Below are 21,748 nucleotides of genomic sequence, written 5' to 3'. Positions count from 1 at the left end.
TTCTAAGAAGGACAACAAATGCTATCAATTCAGCATTCAGAAGACAGTAAAAATAAGGTTATGAGCATAAAGACTGAAAAGTCAGTGTGACTCTTTGATTTAACTAGTTTGGTAAGAGTGTACACTGCCTGGAAACTCCAAGGTGGAGCTGACTAAAGGGCAGTAGGAAAGGACTACAAGCAGATGAGGAACTTCACTGACATTATGAGACCTTTCTTAATCTAGGTTATCACGCTACTGAACATTTCCTGTTAAGAGTTTTAGTTAAAAAAACAGCTATTGTTGGTTTTGTTATTGTTATAATTATTCATAATAATTCTGTTCCAAATTGCATTTATTGGTTATACATCTTATTACCTTTATGAAATCACTAAGCAGGACACAGGTGGTCTTTTTCAACAGATGTAAAACAATAATCAAAGAGCATTGAAAGCAAAATTATAATACCAACTCCTACCCCCGCTTAATTCAAAAATTAATATCCATCCCTTAGGAGTGCAAAAATGGAGCTTCCTTGAAGAAGACTGAGCTTCTGCTCAGCTATCTCTACATCCTCTATTTCATATTCTAGCATAATAAAACCATGGCTCCTCTTACCTGCTCTTTATTATTACTGTTCAATAGACCAGGCTTCTTTTTCTTTTTTATAGGACTTGTTGATGCATCTTGAGGTGAGTGGCCATTGGAGGAATGTGGAGGGCTGGGAAATTTCCTTTTTTGTGCTGCACGTTCAGCAGAGCCAGGATCTGTAACAGACACAAACAATGTGGGTAAAGACTGAAAACTGATGAAAAATGTACCAACAATGTTATGGTTTTGGTTTGCCATTCACACTCTTCAAAGGTTTTTATTTCATCTTTTTAAAGTAAAGGTACTTGGAACTTCATTCCCTCAGAACAAAATTTCAGTAATCCCTAAAGAGCACAAAATGCTCAGCTCAATTAAAAAGAACTTACTGCTATTTTTCAAAAGAAACAAGTACACAATCAGCAGTAAAGGACAGTCATAGAACAGTGATATGATTCTGACAAAATACAAGTGAAATTTCATCAGAGTTGGGTCAACAAGTTTAATTTTTCCCTAAGCCTTTAATGCATGCAACAAAATGAAATTATACACAAAACCACAGGGGTCAGAATTCAACAATATCACAAGAGAAACAACTGAACCATCCCCCTAATATTTAACTGCACAGAAAAAAATTTAAAACTGCAGTGGTTTTGGCCCCTTTCTACACAAGTCTATGGAAAATATTCTGCTATATGATGACTTCTGATTGACCAAAAGCTTGGTTAACATGTGTCAAGATAATACTTAAGAAAACTAAAAATAAACATGAAAAACACATGAAAATATAGGTGGAGGGATATATAACTAAAAGAGAGAAAACAAATGTATGAGTGTTTGCCCATCCTGTGTTTTACTACCCTAGAATAGCTACACCAGGCTAACAACATCTGGAATTTCAACAATTCTAGAAGTGTTTGCCACTAATTCTGTAGGCACAGCAGATATATTACTGTCAGCTCTCAGAGAAACTCTTCCGTTGACATAAGCCATAAAATGCTGGCAAAATGTAGTAAACTGGTTTAAATAAACAAACAAAAACCTGTCATGTTTTGAGCTTTGACACTAAAACCTGTGACTTTTTTCCCTTCCCACACACCCTTCTCTTTTACACATACTGGCAGCATTTAGCACCAGTTATCTGCTGACATGCCTTGGCTGAAATCAATCAATACAATGTGCCTGAGACCATTATTGTTACTTGCTGTGTTTGGATTCAAACAAATCTGCCTCCTGCTTCATTTAGCCCAAAATTTAGATTGATTTGACAATACAAAGAGCTGCTATGTCACCTATATGTGTGAAAAATCCAATGTCTGTTTCCTCCCCTCCTTAAGCAATTAGGACAATAAAAATGCCAACACAGTACAAGTCTGCTGACAGCAAACTCAGAGGCTTTGTCAGTTTGGCTGATTATGCACAGAAGGTGGCAGAAGAACTCCTTGGGCTGGGAAATGCTTCATGTATCCCAAGAGAGATGTGTTAACCCAGCTATCCTGGAAGAAACTGCAGCATCAGTGTCAGCTAAACCAAAGCGCACAACTAAATCTGAACGATCAAACCTAAAACCAAACAAGCTCTGAATGCTATTTTTTTCATGGCAGTAGAATGGAGCTTTTTCAGCATGGGAGCTGTTTGCATTCAGAGTGACCCACAAAAAACAGCATCATACCATGTCTTTTCTCATCTTCCCACCATCACAATAAAGTCTTTGTTTCTTTATTATAATTTGCAAACAATATCCTCAAAGGGGTCTCTAAGCCCAAGTTTTTCACCAGCAAATAAACCCTGTAACTCCCTAAAGAGATTTGGGCATATATTTCCAGACTATACCTATGCAGGCACACCTTAAACCAGGAGGGGAAGTGGAGAGCAGAGTTTTCTGCTCTTTGCCTTTATTTCTTACTTCCAGACACAAAACTGCCACCAGTGGAGCACATCAGTTTCTTTTCAGCTCTTCACCCTCAGATTGTGAGGTTTACAAAGAAGCTTTGACACTGCACATTGAGTCTCATCTGTAAGCATAAAAATCATAAAGGTCCTACCCCCTTCATGTGATCCATTTCACTTTTAAATGTTGATTCTCTCCTAAACTAACTGATTCAGGGTCAGGAAAGTGTTAAACTGTTATTAGCTAAACCAGAACTGAATGACTATTCAGTCACAGCCAAATCCAAGCTACAATTCAGCAGAAAAGGTGCTGATTCAATACTAATCTTATTAAATGGTCACACAAACATGTATGTTGGGTTAAGTAATTTCAAAAACTACTTAAAGTGATGTAATTTTCCTCCTTGGTTCAAGAAGCCTGAGTATACTGGGGATTTTCAAATCAGCTAGTGGTGACTCATAGGCAACGTACAAAAACTGACCTGAAATACACTTCCTTTTTCTTTTTTTTTTTTTTCAGCTGGCAAGTTATTCAAATGCACAGAGGTTTTCTTGAGGCAATGTAACTGGAAAAATTAAGGAATAGACAGGAAAACAGCAATGCACAGGCATATTTTTTGAGATTTAGTTGTGCTGGTGGAATAGGCCAGTGGCTTCAACTACCACAGTATGCTGCCAATTTACCAAACTGAGGGACCTGATGACATAAATACTCATTTAATTCAGTTCAAGTAATGAAAGAATGGTAGCATCTTCTTAAATTGTTTGAGCTATAGTTTTCAATTCTAATTATGATAAAAAATTGCATTTTGTGTGTTTCTTTCAGTGGGAATACCCTATTTAGCACACACTTGCTGTTTCTCCCTCCCTGGCTCTCCCAGCTTTGGGAGCAGAGTTCCTGTAGCTGAGATGTGAGCCAGATCAAGAGACTGATCCCTGTAAAAACAACCTGTAAGGAGGAAAGTTAATATTTAATTTTGAATCATTTCCCTAGTGTAGGGTTACTTGAAAAAAGTGAAACAAATCTGGGGGGAAAGAACAAAAGAGACCAAATTTAAGCTGTGCAATAATTTGGTGACTATATCAGTTGCTTAAAGGGTGGATTCAAGTTTCTGCTCCAAAAGGGAACAGCTAGAATTTCTGTGATCTCTTCTATGATAAGTAAATATTTTTCAAAAAGTGTTTAATGTGCAAGAATGGTCTCACCTTAGGAAGGATCTCACCATGCCAGCTGGTCACCACTTGGCTTTTGGATTGAGCTGAACTGAACTCTCATCACACCCTGAGCATGTCACCCTCATTCAAACCTCTCACTGATAAACCAATTGTTCTAAAAATATTAATTTTGCTAAGCAATCTTAGTCTGCTTATTTCTTGATTTTTTGTGTGATTTTGCTTTCTTAGCACCACCTTAAATTAAAAATGTGCTTCCAGCTGAAGTGAAAAAATGGACACCTGAAATAACTTTTGAAATTCTCATTAAAAGTTCTCTGGTTTTACATTACTAGGTTAGTATTAATTGGTCTGTGATGTTGTCAGGGTTGACAACAAGCACCTCTGAGTGCTCTTACCAATCATTCACTGGGGAGCAAGGAGCTAACCTGAGCTTCACCTGAAGCTTAAATCTTTGTTTCTGTATGCCATCATGTGACCAAAGGATTAGTAACTACTGCTCCCAGGGGACAGACTAAAGCATACTTAAACCCTAAAGCAATTTCATTTCACACTTTATGACTGCTTTGTAAGTCCAGCTTTATGTGATGGCAATGCACTTTGTAAGCAGATAGCTACAGTAATGACTTAAACTATAGTTTAGCTTTAAAAAATTATAAAAACAAACAAAAGTGTATTATTTATGTCAGAGATCTTATCTTGCTGCAGCATATGGAGCACAGACCACAACCAAATATTTTTATACTCTGTGTATGGCATAGTGCTGCACTGTAAACACTCCATAGCAGGGATCCCTGACAACTGAGAAGTCTCACTTTTCTCAATAGAAGCAGGTGCCAACTCAGAAAACCTGTAACAGTAGGATGTTGTTTTCTTTGCTTTTCCTGTGGTATTTAAAAGTAACTCATCTTGAAAACAAGCACCATCAAGATGCCTTACTGTAAGAGCACAGCACAAACTGCTCAGTACCACAGACTGACAGTGACACCTCCTTATGCCCTTCTTTCCATACTTCTTTTTTGTTATTTTTTCAATGTAAAAACTTAAGTTAAATGCAATCAAGGCAATTCCAGACTAAAACAATGGTGAAATCATGTCTACATATGTATTTCTAGGCACCCCTTATGTTTGGATTATTTTCTCTCCCGATGAAACCTTAATGAAAGCTGAAACCCACACCTAAGTCAAGGCTTCACAGCACCCTTCCACAAATAAAATTTGTTTCCTTTTTTTTTTCTCCAGCACTGTGGTTTGTTCACCCAGGAAGCAAGATGGCTTGGAAAACTGATATGGCCTAAATCAACAACAACCCTAAAATTTAATTTCACTTAAATCAGCAGAGGAACAGGTCCCAGAGTTGAAATTGCCAATATAGGGGAAAAGGATGGAAATGTGACAGTGAAGGAGGGATGCTGGTGTGGCAGGACTGGCTTAGACCAGGATATATTGTTTTAGCCTCCCATCCTCAATGCAATGGATAGCAAGGCAAATGAGAAAAGCCTGAGTAAATCAGATTTCCAATAGACCATGACTTTCAAATTCAACCTCACAAACAAGATAGGCAAGCAAAACGGAAACCTTCCCAGAAAGTGTAGAAATTGCAGGATAAAATCTTTTACTGTGAGTGAAGAACTAACCTCTGAGATTGTGTGGATGGGAAGAAAAGTTTTGCTTTTCAGAGTAAAGTGCAGACAATAAAAAAGAAAATGTTAACTATACTTAAACTCAAGTTTACTTTCATGAAGAGTATCACTTATTCAAATTCTGTACCTAATTTTCTTAAATTGTAGATATAAATCCTATAAAAATGAGCTTCTTACTGCTTGGAGAAAAAACTTCTGCTCTGGAAATTTTCAGAAAGTGAGAAGAGGGAAACTAAGAAACACTTCGTTTGAATAGTAATGACAAAAATAAAAAGAATTTAAAAAAAATTTTTTAAAAGCTTTTCAATATGATTTGTGACAAAGATGGTAAGATTAGAGTCATTTTAGTTCTTCAGGAGTCAGAAACAGCAATGTGTTTTTTTCAGTGAAAAGTACTATTTTAGCCTCACAGGAGACATCAGTAAACTGAGACTTAGTTACACCAATGAGTTTCCTGTGATCCAAGCAAGTTTTTGATATCTCAATGCAAGTGGGTCAAATATGCAAAATTCTAAATAACATTTCCAACTAGAAACACAACCATTCCACGTAAGACAATCAGCAGAAGTGTCACTTAAACTTTAATTCTCAATACCATGCTATGCCTTGTATTATGGCACAAACAGTTCTGCCAACATTTGGTGAACCAAATCAAAGAAATAAATTCAATAAAATGTAAAAACCCAAAAATTTATTAAAAATAATTCCATGAAGAATTAATTTGATGGATTTAAGAAACAGCTATAAGAAGGCAGTCTGAGAGAAGGTACAAGAAAAGAGAGGTGACTGAAGATTGTATAAGCTTTGTATAGATGCAGAAATGTGCATCTATACCTTTAGAATGAACAAGAAAAAGAATCACCTAGACTGTCATGTCTCTTTACTCCTTCTCAAAATCTCTGAATGCCCATACTTTAAATGGCATGGAGTGTAATCAATGAAGAAATCTGACAGAAAACGTAGGAATACTGACTTGTCCCATTTGATAGAACAGGTTTCAATTAATAATTTAGACAAATTCCAGAACTGTGAAGTCTTCCAGTTAAATTTATTATCCTGAATGGTTGTTAAAAGATTTCTGATTTTTCAAATCCATTACCTGTAATACTTTAGCAAATAAATAACCTTATATAAATAAAAATAAATATCTTAAAAACTTAATAAAATCATGGATAAATCTGTTAGAACTTACACTCAGCTTTGAGGAATTTTAATTTTCTGCCAGAGTTTTGAAACATGATGCAGTTGCAACCAACCACTAAAGCCCTGTTTACATTCCAGAAACTTCAACTGATGTAATTAACTCAGTCCAGTCACTTAATGCAACAAATAACAGAGGTCAGCCGTGGTTGTGTAAATTCTGATGAACTCCTGCCACGTTACAGTTTTACACAACTACAAAAAGACACTGTTAGTTGTTTCTTCAGTGTAGGACTTTGGGAGATGAAGAAAAAGAAACACTTCCCACCAACTTGCAAGGTAAGGCTGAAAGGCAAGGATAAGCTGGAGCCTGGCTGTGGGGGCCTTGCTGTCCCAAGGCCCTCCCAAGGTGGGACTGCTGATAGCAAGGGCTCTGCTCCAGAGACAAAAGCCCAGGGCTGCATTTCTGTTCCCTGCAGGAGTCTCAGCTTCACACTGGAGTAAGAATCTCATCTCTGTGTGATTAAATACTTGGTCTCACTACAAAGAAAGCTGATAGAGATGTACTATTATGAAACTGTAACAAAATGTATCATGCATTCTCAGAATTCCATTTAATTAGTCATTTTTGTATATAGATTCACTGTATCTGGAGGAGCTCCTAAGATCAAAGCCTTTAACACAAACCTGAAAAAACCTCCAAACCTGTAAATGTCAGAACTCTCCCCATTAAGCAGTAAGGCCTCAGTATATGATTTTATGCCAAGCTAAAACCATCTAATGACCAGCTGTCCCTGCTGGGGCAAGGCTGCTCCCAGCAATGTCCAACATCTGCTCAACTCCCCAGTAATCTGGTTCAGGTAGAAAACAACCCCTCCATCCAAGTCCTAAGAGCCAGCAGAGATGCAAAGGCACTGTAAGAGATGTATGACTGATGATGGCAAAAAGAGAGTTAAAGAGCTCCTCTTGACTGGGCACTAAACAGGCAATGGCTCCAGTATCACCTGAAATACATCAAAACCTACATGGAAATCCATCTGCCACCACAGCTTGCTACTGTTAGCAGCTGCTAAGTTAAACTACCAGAGAGGATTAAAAAAAAATTCTTCCATGTAAACAGGAAGAAAACATCCAGTGGAGAGTTCATTCTCTCCAAAGAGAACAAGTACAAGTAAAGACAGAATTTGCACTGAAACCACAACCTGGAAATGCTTAGACATTTATCCAGAGACCTTGCAAGCCTCATCTTGAAATATTTAATAAACAAGGTTAAAAGGTAGTCCATAAGTCTGGAGCAGAAATATAATATGATGTTTCTGCTGGACATGTTAATATATGATATACAAAGGACAAAATGTAATCATGTAATCCACGGTCTCTCTCCTCCACTAAAGAGCAATCCTCTGTTCACTCCATTTTCTGGTTTTGGATTCCTTGGATTTTGGACTCCTGTTTTTGGATTCTCTTTAAGCTGTCATTTCCCACTTCTAGTTCTCAGATGCCTTATGCTTACTTGTTCTCATCAAGAGAGCAGTGTATTTTAAAACCTTGTCTTTAACAAAGCTGCACATGCACAGCTCATAAGCAGATTAAATTATAACTGCTAGAGTAACTCTACTCCTCTTTCCCACCTGACCAGCTATCTGCCCCCACAGCTTTTTGGAGACAGTCACTTGTGTGTAACAGGAGGGTTAATCAGTTCATGATTCAGGCAAAATCTGGTACTACAAAAAATGATCAATTTTCTGCTGGATCAGCTGTTTGACACAGCTGAGTGTGCAACAGCAGCAGCATTACAGCCAGCAAAGGAGAAGGGTAGAGAAATGCAGCTGAACATGTAGGACTCCACAGCCTTGACCAGCTACAGACTCACTTTAGCCATCACAATGTAAAGTAAGAAGTGGCAGTGATGGCTTTCAGCTCTGCTTTCATTCCAGCCTGGCCCTGTCTAAATGCTTGCTAACAAAGCTCCACACTTCCTGCACCCAACTGGTGTATTCCTGCCTTCCCTCTTACACCACTGCTGGCAGTGCACCAAGCTGTTTCAGCACACTGAGCTAGTAGAAAACTGTTCATGTTTTATGGTTCAGTTAGTTTCCTGCCAGCTTAGGTATGGAAGGAAGTGGATAAAACTGCTGCACTGAGCAGTTTGACCAGCTCAGGCTGCTCTGAAACCACCATGTTACCCAGACCAGCTCAAAGGCTGTGTTCAGACCCATGTTACAGATTAAACAATGCATGGTTTAGTTTAGCTTCAACTGAATTAAAGCAATTAAACTGCTTATACCAAAACAAGAATGTTCATGAGGAGGTCTGCATCAGGGTAATTGGTATTACAGCAATTAAATTTATTTCCCTACAACTTTCTTTAGACACAGCCTCAGATGAGCTGTACAAACCATAGCTGGGCAAGCAGGTTACAGACTTGCAGCACATCTGCTGCTCAAGGTCAAGGCTGAAGTTGTACAGTGCCATGGATTGATCTCCTGCACAGGCTTCTCACACATCAAAAAAACCCAAACAAAGCACAAAGAGCTGTGTGCTCCCCACCAGATTTGCCTAGATAGGGTCAACTTCCTCATCTATATCATTTCCAAAACACACAAAGCAAAACTTTGCACAAGATAATTGCTGCAAGTGGAGACATTGCTGCCACCATCCCACCAGTTGAGAACTTTGCTGCCTTGCACAGAGCAGAGTGACAGTTTTGAAATTCTGGTTTGTGACTTCTCTGTTGCAGAAATACTGCACTGCACTATCAGAGAAGCTTGTTTCAGTCCCAGTAACAGGAGTCCAGAAAGATGCATTACACCAGGCCTGCAATGTGGCCAGCTCTTGGAGATGATATTTATGATTCTTTTATTTTCTGTGAGAAGCTATATTTTCAACTATTATAAAGTTCTATCACTAATTTACAGATTAGGTTGGGTATACAACAAAGAGAAATGGTTTACAGTTAAGTCTAAGGAGTTCTTTATATCCCACATTCTTCACTGGAAAAAATATAAGCCTGTAAGGGCTTGGGGTGGGTGGTTGTTATTCCTGTCCTTGGAGTGGTGCTGGCAGGGGTTTTATCAACACACATGTTAAATTTAACAACCAGCTAAAGCAAGTCAGTATCTAGTTAAACAAATACCAATTCCCTTATTATTAAAGTGATTCAACACTTGCTAAGTTTTATCTCTACTATGGTGATACAGAAATGCCATTTGCATCACTCCCACTGCTATTTAAAGCACTAGGAGAACATCTATGCATGGACCAGTGGCTTCCACACAAGGACAGCTTGGGTCAACCTAAACCAGCACCATGGTGAGAATGGCTTTGGCATCAGCTGGTTCAGGGAGTTGCAACAACAGTAAACAGTATGAAAACCTGAGTCTCTTTCTGCCAGGTTAAATCCCTCTGAACTGGCCATTTCTAATTGCTAAGAGCCCACAGTGCAAGGGAAGCTGCAAGATCATGTGTGTGACAAGGCTGGGACATGACAGACTGAGCTCTTCAATAACCAGGATATTAAATCAGCTCACTGTCCTAAAAAGCTTCATCTTAACCCTACCAAACAAAAAGCAAAGTTTTCTGTGAGCTTAATTCACTGATACAACATATCCTGAGGTCAGGACAGCACTACAACTACCACAAGGAAATGGAAACTTTTTGCATGGCCCATCCACCTGCTTGTGACTGATTAAAGTACCAGAACCAAAATGTAAACATCTACATAAGTAGATATCAGATTTTTAAGTGTCTTTTAGACATTAATTACATCAGAGTGACATAAATAATGGTTTAGCTCAGTTAAGGCATGCAGAACTCTTATTAGTACTAGAAAGTGGGCCAGTGCTTCTAAGGAGAAATAAAGATGAGATTTCATGGGCAGCTAAATGTATTTAACAACCCCCACTGCCTGTTATACCAAGTTCTTATGTTATCAGACTCTTTCACAAACAAACTGGTCACTACAACAGCAGAAAAATGTTTCGGCTTTTAAGCTGGTTAGAAAGTTCAAGTGGCTGGGATGTGACAAGCACCACAAAGGAAGTAAGTGGTGGAGTGCAGAGCTGGGAGCTCACCCCAGCCAGCAGCAATCATTAAAGCAACAAAAACATTTACTTTCTGCTGGCTTAGAAAACCGAAATACAAAGAGAAGTAAATATTGAAAGCAGTCCAGTGGTGGAGACTGACATACAAGATCAGAAGGAGAGAAGGGAGAAAAAGACAGGGAGAAGGGACAAAAGGAGCTACTGCATCTCTTCTGAGGTGTCAGATCTCATGTACTACCTCACCTAACCATACCATGAGAACTGAAACAAGAAATTTACTGTTAGTACAAATAAGACCTGAACCCAATTTTATAACCATGCTATCCAGCCAAGCTTCCTCATTAGAAAACATGCAGATGATCTGTGCCATGCCTTCAAGACAATCCCACCTGCACTTTCAGAGTTAAGCAGACTTGTGAGCCCTGCTGTAGGAATGTGAAGAGTAACTGGGTATGCCAGAACTTTAAAAGGATGGTAGTAACTATTGCTGCTGCTTTAGAGAAATGGCTTTCAGGTAATCTCAGCTGCAAGTACAAAAGGAGATGGACAGGAATGAATGTCCATGAACTACATACTGCTCAGGGGACTAACTTCTATGGAAACAGAAATGCTACTGTGATTCTTTATTCCTAGAAAAAAAAGAATTCATTACAGTAGGAAATAATACCTTAATAGCTTTGCTGCTACTACTACTTTCTCCTGTCTCCCCGGTCTAGAAGTACTGCTTTAAAGGAAGCCATGATAAGTGATACAAGTGGTTGCTGGTTTTTGGTAATTTAACCTTAGTTATTCATAAACCTGAAATAACACTGAAATATTTGTGTGTGTAGAGGAAAAATTAAAACACTTCCTAACATACACTAGTCATTGTAAAAAATATAGTGAATCTTGAGGCTCCACTCAAGAGTAGCTTCATGGTAGATGATACAGCTTCACTATCCTGGTTTACAAATAACTGTGTTGTAGAACCTAATTGAAATATTCCTCTTACTCACCTTTGGATCGAGTGGAGATGTCCATCCCCTCCACCACCTCCTGCTCCGCCTTTATCTCCTCTTCAGCCAAGCTGCAGGATTCAAAAAGGTGAATTAGATCACTTTATGGACTGTATTAATCCCATGACTAACTTCCCTCCATTAAGTTCAACCCAACACTGTCAAACACAACTACATCAAAATTTCTGATGGAATGAAAGGTTTGCTTTTTGCCAGAACTGCATTTGATACATTAATCAAACCACAGTGAGAAACAATCCAGGTACACACATATATGCTGCAAGTTACCAAGCACAAAAATTCCATTTTTGTACCAAAGACAGTCCTGTAACGTGTACTGAAGATTATGGCAATATATGTATGAACTGTGGGTGACAGACAAATAGGAATTCTGTTCCTTGCAGCTTCTAATCTCAGATAAACCATGGGACAGATGCCTGCCAACATTTAAACGCTCATCAGCATTTGTGAATAGATTAGCTGAAGTAACAGACATGGCAACACAGAACAATTTGCAAAATTAGAAGGTAAAATGTAATTTTTAAAACAATAACATAAATAATTTTAAGTATTTTGGAACTAGACTGTATAATAGAAAACTAAATATTTATAATTTATTGGCAATACAATTCCACTAATTGTAAAGAGTAAACAGTGTAGAGTTGTTACCATTCAATCTTACACAGTCACTTTTCATTTGCTCCAGGCAGGATTAAACTATTACAAAGTACATCTGACTTGTGATATTCTAAAGTGATGCCATTCAAGAAAACAATCAATTTGGCTTGTTAAGTCACTTTGGGGAAGGGAGAGGAAAAATGAACACAATGAACACATTACAGAGCAGTTCTGAAGATGTGACTGCCCTAGATGAAAGGTAAAAGAAAACACACAATGTTGAAGCAAACCCAAATTCAAAATGATGGACAAATGGGGTTCTGGAGCTTCAGGCAGGTATTGCAGTGTCCACCAGAGCACAGCAGCCATGAGGGATGTAGATCCTCTGCTGTACAGGGACAATTTACCCTTCAGTCTGTTAATAGAAGTTGTTGCTGACAGCAGTTTGCACTGATATGGCAGATTATGAATTTCTGCTGTTATGGAGCCACCCCAACTGCAGGGCAGGGCCAAGAGGGCAGCTGGAGACCTTTACCTCAGCCACTGTGTACAAATCTGCCTGAGACATCTCATCAGAGCTGGGAAACAACAGTGAGAACTCGGTTACATTTACACCAGAGAAACTCTTCAGCCTGACACACAGTTTATACTAGCAGGAGTTTTGTTACGGGTATAAGTTAAAAGAGATTCCTTAACAAAGTCAAACTTAACACCAGAGGGTGTTTTTAGTTTGCTATTTGACAAAACTACTTTTAATCAACTGTTGAGCTACTGAGGGGTTGGGTTGCAATTCCTTTCACAGTTCTAAACAGTACAGTTATGTCAGGAGAAATTTCAGATACAAATTCACCAAGCTCAATGGATGGAAAACCCAAAGCTGAGAAGTACTCCAAATGCCAGAAATCATTATTCTTTGTCATAGGCTCCCTAAAGTCACAAAACACTGAAGGGAAGTTCTATTCTACCAGCATCTACCTCCCAGCTACCCTGATCATTTCAGGAGCAAGTCAAGGCAGCCATGTGACCAGAATTATGGTAAATGTGTAGCACAGTTGACTGTAACACAATGCTTCTCAGATTTATTTTGCATGGGCAGATTAAATGCACAACACAGCCAACCATACTACAATGCTCACACATTTACTATGCATGGGCAGATCAATTATTCTGCACATTTGTTACACCCTTTCCCAGGGGCCTCAGCAAAGAGGAGCTGGCAGTGGCCTGCAGACACCAAAACATTTCATGCACCACTTGCCTTTGCCTGTTCCTCCCCTAAGCAAAAGGAAGGGATGGGCTCATGGGATGGGTTCATTGTTCTCTTCCAATGCTGCACTGGAGGTTTTTCCTTCCCCTTCCTCTTTATAAAATCCTATTTCTATATTGCCAAACTGTAACAAACCCCATATTTTTAAAACATCATGAATATATGATCAATAACGTATACAGGTAAATATGTATTCATACCCAGTAATTCTGTGAGACTTGGGTAATCTGACAGTGCACAATAAATGCTTCTAAAATACAGCTCCAGTTCCAGACACAGACTAGGACATACAAGGCTTTACAAGACTCAGGTTGAACACTTATGCTCATTTTACATAGGTTGCTACTAAAAGGAATGGTTTCCCCATTCCTTAACTTCTTGTTCCAGAAATCATGACCATTTTATCCAAATCAGTTCTGGAATGTAAGTCACCGTGCAGCTGGACATGCAGAAAATGGGAGAGAACCACACAGGGAGAAAAGGGCAACTTTTAGCAGCGCACATCTAAGTTACATTAAAGCAATCATAATATTCCAGACTCATCCAAATCTATCAGTTCATTTTGTTTAAAACAACCTCAGGGGAACATGGTACAACATGAAAGATACAGTAGTTGGCACAAATCATTATTACAATCCAGAGAGCTGTGCATGAATCCTGGCTGAGAAATGGGAGTGATGGATCCACATGGCAACACCACAGCAGGAACTGCTCCCACCTCCCTGACCAAAGCACCAGGAGATGTTTCAGACTGACCGAGGATGTTCTGGGCCCCTGGGCCCAAACCCAGCACTGCAGAGGGTTACAGGGCAGGACTCCTACCCACCACTGACAGCACAGCAGGGTTTTCAGCTCAGGATGTGTTCAGCTCATGTAACGAGCTTAATTTAGGAAACTGAGTCAGTTTCTTCCATCACCCTTTAAAGTGCTCTTGCAATAGTGGTATAAACAAGAAAAAGATTCTTCAGAAACACTTGTAAGGTGAACAAAGTATCTTGCACATCTTGATACAAAGAATCGTGGAATGATACAATGGCTTGCCTTGGACAGGACCTAAAAGGTGATTTAGTTCCAAATCCCTGCCATGGGCAGGGATGCACACATCACATAAAGGATGCCTGAAAACAGCCTTCCCAAAGATTTTAACTATAAATGAGCAGTCAAAACTGCATTCTCCACTTGATAGCAAGGTTCTCCACTTTCCTCAGCAATGGATGAGCACATTTCCCTATGCTCACACAAAATCCAGCAATTACCTACTACACTATGAAACCTGAGCCTCAGAGGAACAGAGACATCTCCATATTCTCTGCAATTAATTAATCTTTTAAGGGCACAAACATTTCAGTATATAAAAAAACCACAGAGACTGTTCTGAGGAAAAAAAAATCCCAATGTTGGAGAGGAACAGTTAAATAAAAGTTGTTAGACATAGCTATAAAAGACACTGAACATTTACAGCTCTTCAAAAGGATCTCCCATTGCTTTATTTGCTGTAATGTATAATGACTTCCACAGCATGACATTGTTGGAATGTTGGCAGTGATGACTGCAGTGGTCATCTTTGAGATTCAAGTTTATAAATACATACCAGCAATTCATAGCAAGTTTACAGAAACTTTTCTAAAGCTGACATCTTTTCACCTTTGCATGCTCCCACCAATACAAGGAAAATTCTGAAAATGCTTTATAAAGCACAAACTTCCAAGTGCAGATATTAGTAAAAGATTTCCAATTAAACAATTCAAGAAAAACAGGTTCTTAATCAGTTACCTTACTATTACCCACAATAAAATAAAAAGAAAATTAAAACCAGCAGCAAAATAATTAAAAACAAGCATCTCATTCTATGGAAACAATAACTGTGTGGTCAAGTAGACTATTCTAGAGAGTTTTATTTTGAGAATTCATTTTTGCAGGGCTCAGAGCAGCTATTTCAGCCAGCATGTGTTACTGTCATGCATGTATGAATGGGATGCTCTGAGGCTGCAGAACAGAAATTATACTGGAATATACTCAGTTAAGTACATAAATGAATACAACAAATAGCTTATGTAATTCTGAAAGCTACTCTTATTTCCTCATTAAGATGAATGAACACAGAGAAACACGTTTTAAGAACACAACTGAAATTTAAGCTTTGCCAGTTTCCCTGTCAAAGGACCAGAAAACCAATTAATCATTTAAAACTTCCCTACTCATATTGACAAAACTTGCAACAACAACAACAAAAGTTTGTTTTCTAAAATGTTAAGCTAATTGGTTTCATACAAACTAGCTTAGCATGTCTGAATAAGGGTAGAAGGGGTGGAGGTTATTCCTTTAGAGAGAGTTGGGCACAGAAAGAAAAAAAAAGATTGCAAACATACAAGATTTATTGTTACTTAGGTAAAAATGGAAAAATAACTCAGCTGCCTATTTTTTAAATATGTTCTCTATCAAACTGAAAAGAGGGTGGGGTTTTTTTAATATAAAATTCAGGCTTTCAAATTTCTCATCCCTGAATTATATACTGACTTTTCTGTTTAGAAGAATCATTCCTTTACTAATAGTACTATTTACCTGAGAAAATGTAAATATACAAGAATATATAAACTGTTCTAATCCATAGTAACTACAAAGAGCAATTAAAAGTTGCAGATGAACTACTGCACCTTGACATTTAACCAAGAAAAACTGACAGATATGGAAAACCACTCGAAACAGCTAATGCCCACATACACAATCTAGATCTACATTAGGGAATAACACATGAATTTCAGATCAAGAACTACATATTTCTGGAATTCATTTTTCCTTTTAATTAACAGAAAACAAAACCAACCAAAAAAAAACTGATTAAAGACTATAAGCACTAAAACTGAATTTCATCTTTAAGATAATTCCTGCCTCTCATGCATCACATTTGTGAGCAGCAATTCTAAATAATGATTCCCAAAAAAACTGCATTCAATAAAAGATTTAAAACCAAAAACCACTATTTGCATGCCATTGCTGAATAAATAGCAGCTTTGTATGAGCACTCACCTATAACAGTCTCTTACTCATCGGTAGCTATGCTATTTATGCAGGGCTCTTAAAATGGCGTCTGCCAGCACTGCACTGCCTCACTCCTGCTCTGGAGCTAAAATGGTAGCACTTTGTTCAATACCAGCAGCTCCTGTTTACACAGCAGGGCAAGATTCAAAGGCAGCATCTAAATATCAGAAATGGTACAGAAGGACCAAAGGACACCTGACATCCGAACGTTTAACTAAAAAGGCACAAGACAGGGAGATTTGTGAAGTCACAGGTTACTAAGGAAATCACTCAATTTTAACTTCACCCTCCAGTGTGAGCACCTCATGTTTTGCATTTCCCCTTGCAGAATTCCCTGCAAAGTGCTCCATGTGTATTAAGTAAATAAGACTCTGTATTAAGTAATTAATATACACAAAAGGCTCATTCAGATATCTATGTACAGCAGTGTTTAAGCTGGTTACCTGTGATAACAAGCAAAGTAACTATTTTTCATTTAAAGAACATTTCAGTTCTTTTTAAAACCTTACTCTTATTCGGTGTCCATTTAAAATAGCTGCACAAAAGAGAAAAATCAGGGGAGGGAGGGGGATCCTTGGTGCCACACAGTCATCTTTAAGTCTATAAACTATACAGCTGAGGCCCAAGCAAGGCAACCAAATAGCTACAGATTTTAGATGCTACAAATATAACTTGAGAACAATCATGCTTGAAAGTAAAGGTTTATATCAGCTGAATTAAGAATGGAAACATCCTGTTACAGCATGGTTTTAACCTCACAGTGTGAAGCACAGATGCTCTGACAACAGGCAATAAAGGGTTAACATGAGAATGACAGACAACTACCAAATACATGAAACTCACTTCCTATGTAGCTATGGCTAAATTAGTCTTTAACCCATGAACACAAGACATGTTTATTAACAAATGCAGTTAAATTACTTTCTGAATACAATTTAAAGGGCCAAGCTTGATGGCCTACTGCTGGTTTCCAGTCTGCAGACCCCTCAAAGCCAGTGTGCCACCACAAAGGGGTTTGCAGACAATAACCAAGTAAATCAAACCTAGTCTAACAGGCTTAAAGGCACTCTAATGGGATTCATGTCCCCATGGGAAAAATACTGGGGATCCACAAATAACAAAATTTGAAAACTGCTGTCTACTCCATTTCATAGGGGCAAAGGTTTTGTTCAACTTTCAAGATATTTAGAAAATTCAAATTAATACCTGAATTTCAGACAGAGGAGAGCTTCTACAGAGATTTATCTCCCTTTAACCAGTTATGCTGGAGTAGTACCCACCACTATGGAAAACTGACCACCAGCTATCACTTTTCAGCTACTGGATCCACAGTAGCTGGGAAGTGAAACAACACAATACACTGGAAAGCAAGGCAGAACAGGAGAAACAAAGCAACAAAACCAGAAACAAAACAAAACAACAACAAAAACCTCAAGCAAAAGTGATACCACAAAATGGAAGACAGCTCAGGAAGACGAGCCAATTGAAGTTTGTGGACATGATATGAAGGGCTAAATTTGTAATGTAATCTATCTATTTCTGCTTTTTGAGCATGAAGTTCCTTTCATTACATGCTCCCTTAGTAGCAACGTAGGTTTTCTGCTACATTTCATACTCCTACCTACTGCGAGGAGGGGTGACTGTTACATTTGGAGTGGTTTATACTCTGCATTTTTTTCATTTCCAATATGTTAAGTAGTGTCATTTGTTTAAAGAAATTACTCAGCTTTTCCCTAGCACTATTTAGCTTCCAAGTAAAACAGTTTGCCTGCAAAGAATGAAAAAGGCATGTAGCTTTTAAAAAGCTACTGTTTTCACCATGATTTATAATCCAGATCACTCCTTTGTTTTCCCCCCACTCCATTCTTTGTCCAGTTAATTACAAAAGTAACTGGATGTTGGCACTAAATAATAATGCCTAATCATATTCATCCTGGGCAATTCAAATTACTCTCTAGTAGCCAGAAAACTTACAGTGTAATTATACGATTAACTGCTAGTTATAATCAGAATAATGGCCATTTGCTCCAAGCTGAATAAACCTCAGCTGCATTGCTTCATACATGTCCTGTCTAATTGTGATTGTAACAAGATCCAGGCCAGTAAAATCTTGGGGAGAAAGCATACGTGCATTTTCCCTGCATCTGTCACTTAAAACAAAAACCCACATTCCATCTGTCCTGAGCAGAAAAAAAACAGCTTATTACGCAACCTAGGGAAGCGAGTGCTAACACTGTACCTTGACAAAGCACCAAAAAATATATACATCTGAAATCCTTCAGCTTGGCTGAATTTGCTTTGCTTAGACGGAACAAAGATGGCAGAAATTTCCAGAAGGCCTTTCTCAGCCCTGCCACTGCAATTGTCAATCTTTAACCTGCCTGCTGCGGCAATTGGCTCCGGCGCTGGCGGAGCAGCGCCATTGGGCCGAGCCGAGGCACAACGCTGCTGCCTCTACCTTGCCTCAGACATCTTGCTGCAATGCAGACATTTGTTTTTTGTGAACTATAAAAGAATTACACTCCAGCGGTTGAAAATAGTGAACTTTTAACAGACTCACGATGCTCCGTTTCATTACACGCACGAGGGCAGCTCACACAAATGCGCTTCACTGTCAGCAGCGTGTCTGGAGGTGCAGATTTGAAACAGATCCTGGTTTAACAAAACCTGTGGGAGCCATTTTAATGCAAGCTTTCTGATTGCAGATCACTTACCCCTGCTTCCTCACATTAAACAAATATTATGTTGTTCACCCTTAAAGGCTGAAAGTAAACTGCTCACATGTATAAACTACTACTAGGAAAATTGTGTCCAAATGTAATTTCTGGTTTTTAGTAACTGAAGAACAAAAACCAGAATAACTTCTTAGCTATGTCAGCACTTTCATGTATGTTGAAAAGTACATTAAAATTGCATACAGAATTACTATGACATGAAATTCAGTGGTAGCCCAGCAGTATTTCAGGTTTCAAATTGAACTAGACATTCTTATAATTTAATCCTAGTGGGGGGGGGGGGGGGGGGGGGAAACATTGGGGGGGGGGGGAAGGAAAGCTTTTAGCCAAAGTGAGATATTCAAAGTAAGATACTCATACTGGTAAACAAGTAACCAGAGGTAAATTGCTATGTTAAAAGAACGTTATCAAATACATGGCAAGGGTCTATAAAAGTTTGCATGCCCTGTGCCTCAGCACAGTCATTTATTTGCAAAGCCAGCCTAGCTTTCAGTTCTTTCATAAAATAATGAATGTGTATGGACTGTTAAAACAAGTGCAAAAATTACATTAAAAGCACAAAAGAGCATCCTTCCTCTGCCTTTGTAACAGCCCTGGTGATCACTGAAAAACAGCCTGTTCAAACAAGCATGCAGGCGCTACAATTAAAATCTTTATAAAGAGCACAAAATGTTTCTAAATTAGTTATAAACCAAGCAAGCTTGTCTGAGGTTATACTTTGTATAGTATCAGAAACATATGCTCATTAAGCGTTATTTACTTTACTTCATAAGGTCACTTCATTGCTGAGCACTAGCACTTTCATCACACCCAAAAAGCCCAAGGAACGGTGAAAACGCACTTTACCCTGCAAACACGGCAATTAATGATCTAGGAACAAACAGCAAGTAGAATATTTTTCACTGGCCTAAGGTAAACAGGAAGTAAAAGCTTCAAAATTTAGAGACAAATTATCAGAAAAACAGTGCAATCAAATAGAGCAATTTACACGTACATGTCCCTTAAAATGGACGCTAAGCAAATCTGATCTTTTATATGACTAACCAGTAACATCACTTCATCTACTGCACTGACTGACCCAGTAAAAACAAAATGTTTGGAAAAGTATTAAAAATGTTCAGAGAGTAGCATGCTGCTTTACTTACCAACTGTTCAAGCACCCATCTCATTTTTCCAGTTAAGGAGATACAACAGGCTGGCAGATTTGGGAATTGATCAAAAAGGAATTTCTTGAAATAATTACGTAGCATTTAACCAAAAGTTAAAAAAAATAAAAGGGAAAAAAAACCCCAAGAACGAACAACATGCACTACTGTCATGAACCACACATGATTTTATATCTTCTGGACTCCACAACACAGAACTGTGGCTGATACAATGTAAAACAAAAAGGCACAGATAAAAGTTGCATTAGTTTATTTGAACTATGCAAAACGAGAAAGCTAACAGTTCAAAAACATTTTCCATAAAGCATCAGATTTGTAAACAGATGCACTGCTGCGTTTTACTGAGCAGCACTCCATTTCCAAAATCTGCAGCATAAAAACTCCCTTTTAAAGGAACAAAATATTAACCATACATTGTCCCTCAGAAAGAGAAAAGCGCTGTATTAACTACTCCTGCAAGAAAAAAGGTTCAATAATCATTTTAAGTTAAGATAAACTGCATAAAAAACATGATGCAACAGCACACCACCACCTAGGCCCAATATCTACAATCTGCCATTAGCACTTTTTGCTGATGCCTAGGTTTTTAAAAATCCCATATTTTCTCAGAGATAACTTATCTTAGCTGTTCCATTCACTGTTTAGAAAGGTAAACTTGCCTGTTCCTCTGTCTGCCATTATCCCTGCTTGACTCCCTGTAGGGCAGTTAAATGCATCTGCTCCCTAGCTTCCATTTTCTCTCCAGCAGGCATGTGACACAACAGACAATAGTGCTGGCAAACTGCTCAGAGACACAAACCTCCTTTGGAATACCAGGATCTTGATAAACTCTAAAAACACCATCCTCCTGTGAAGAAGTAGGCATGCCAAGGCTTTGCCAGACTGTAAAATAAAGCTGTGGCTAATGGCTACTAACCATGTGACCCAAGAAAGCAAATTTAAACAGTTCCAACTTAATATAAGTGCTGTGGTGTGAGTTTTGCACGAGAAATCACAGAGAATCACACTCTCAACCCACAACTCATAGGTCTTAGAGAAAAAGCAATGTAAAAAGCAAGGCTTACCTCTGTGGATGCATTGTTAACACAGTGTTATGTCAATACTTATAAAACATGGAGGACAGGCTCTCAGTACTCGGGCAGGGAGGGCTTGGCACTTGGGCTTGATGATCTGTCTTCCCCATGAAAGCCGCCCCCGGATTGGCTGCCCCGGCAAATCCGCATGTAAAGCGCCAGGGGATTGGCTGAGACACTTCCTGAGCGATTATCTTTGTGCGGCTCCGGGAGCAGGAGCCATCCCGGGCTCGGAGCAGGCCGGCGCGCTAGGCCCGGCCGCGCTCGCCACCGCCGCCCCGGCCCCGGCCCGGCCCCGGCCGCGCACCGCCCGCCTCGGGCAAGGGCCAGCACACCGCCGGCCCCGGCAAATGGGCCCCAGCGTGCCGTTTGGTGAAGGCAGCTGGCTGTTCTAAACGC

The 21,748-nt window shown here is 38.9% G+C and overlaps 1 protein-coding gene across 5 annotated transcripts in view; it reads right to left on the bottom strand.

Moving 5' to 3' along the window:
• Positions 1–21,429, bottom strand: part of ZMYND8 (zinc finger MYND-type containing 8) — a 49,107-nt gene extending 27,678 nt beyond the window's left edge. For 2 of the 5 annotated variants that reach the window (XM_064729632.1, XM_064729636.1), the window contains exons 1-3: positions 21,341–21,429; positions 11,452–11,522; positions 598–746 (exon numbers count right to left, since the gene is read on the bottom strand). In XM_064729632.1, coding sequence (XP_064585702.1) covers positions 598–746; positions 11,452–11,522; positions 21,341–21,354 — 234 coding nt within the window. In that variant the 5' untranslated portion in view covers positions 21,355–21,429. Of the gene's footprint in view, positions 1–597; positions 747–11,451; positions 11,523–16,363; positions 16,470–20,255; positions 20,365–20,935; positions 21,039–21,340 lie in introns of those variants that run through there. The other 3 variants (XM_064729634.1, XM_064729635.1, XM_064729633.1) reach the window with 3 other exon arrangements.
• Positions 21,430–21,748: the final 319 nt, after the last annotated feature.

Source organism: Zonotrichia leucophrys, chromosome 20, assembly GCF_028769735.1.
Source record: "Zonotrichia leucophrys gambelii isolate GWCS_2022_RI chromosome 20, RI_Zleu_2.0, whole genome shotgun sequence".
Lineage (NCBI taxonomy): Eukaryota > Metazoa > Chordata > Aves > Passeriformes > Passerellidae > Zonotrichia > Zonotrichia leucophrys.
Note: the sequence above shows the minus strand (reverse complement) of the source record. Positions and strands in the feature narration are given on the sequence as shown.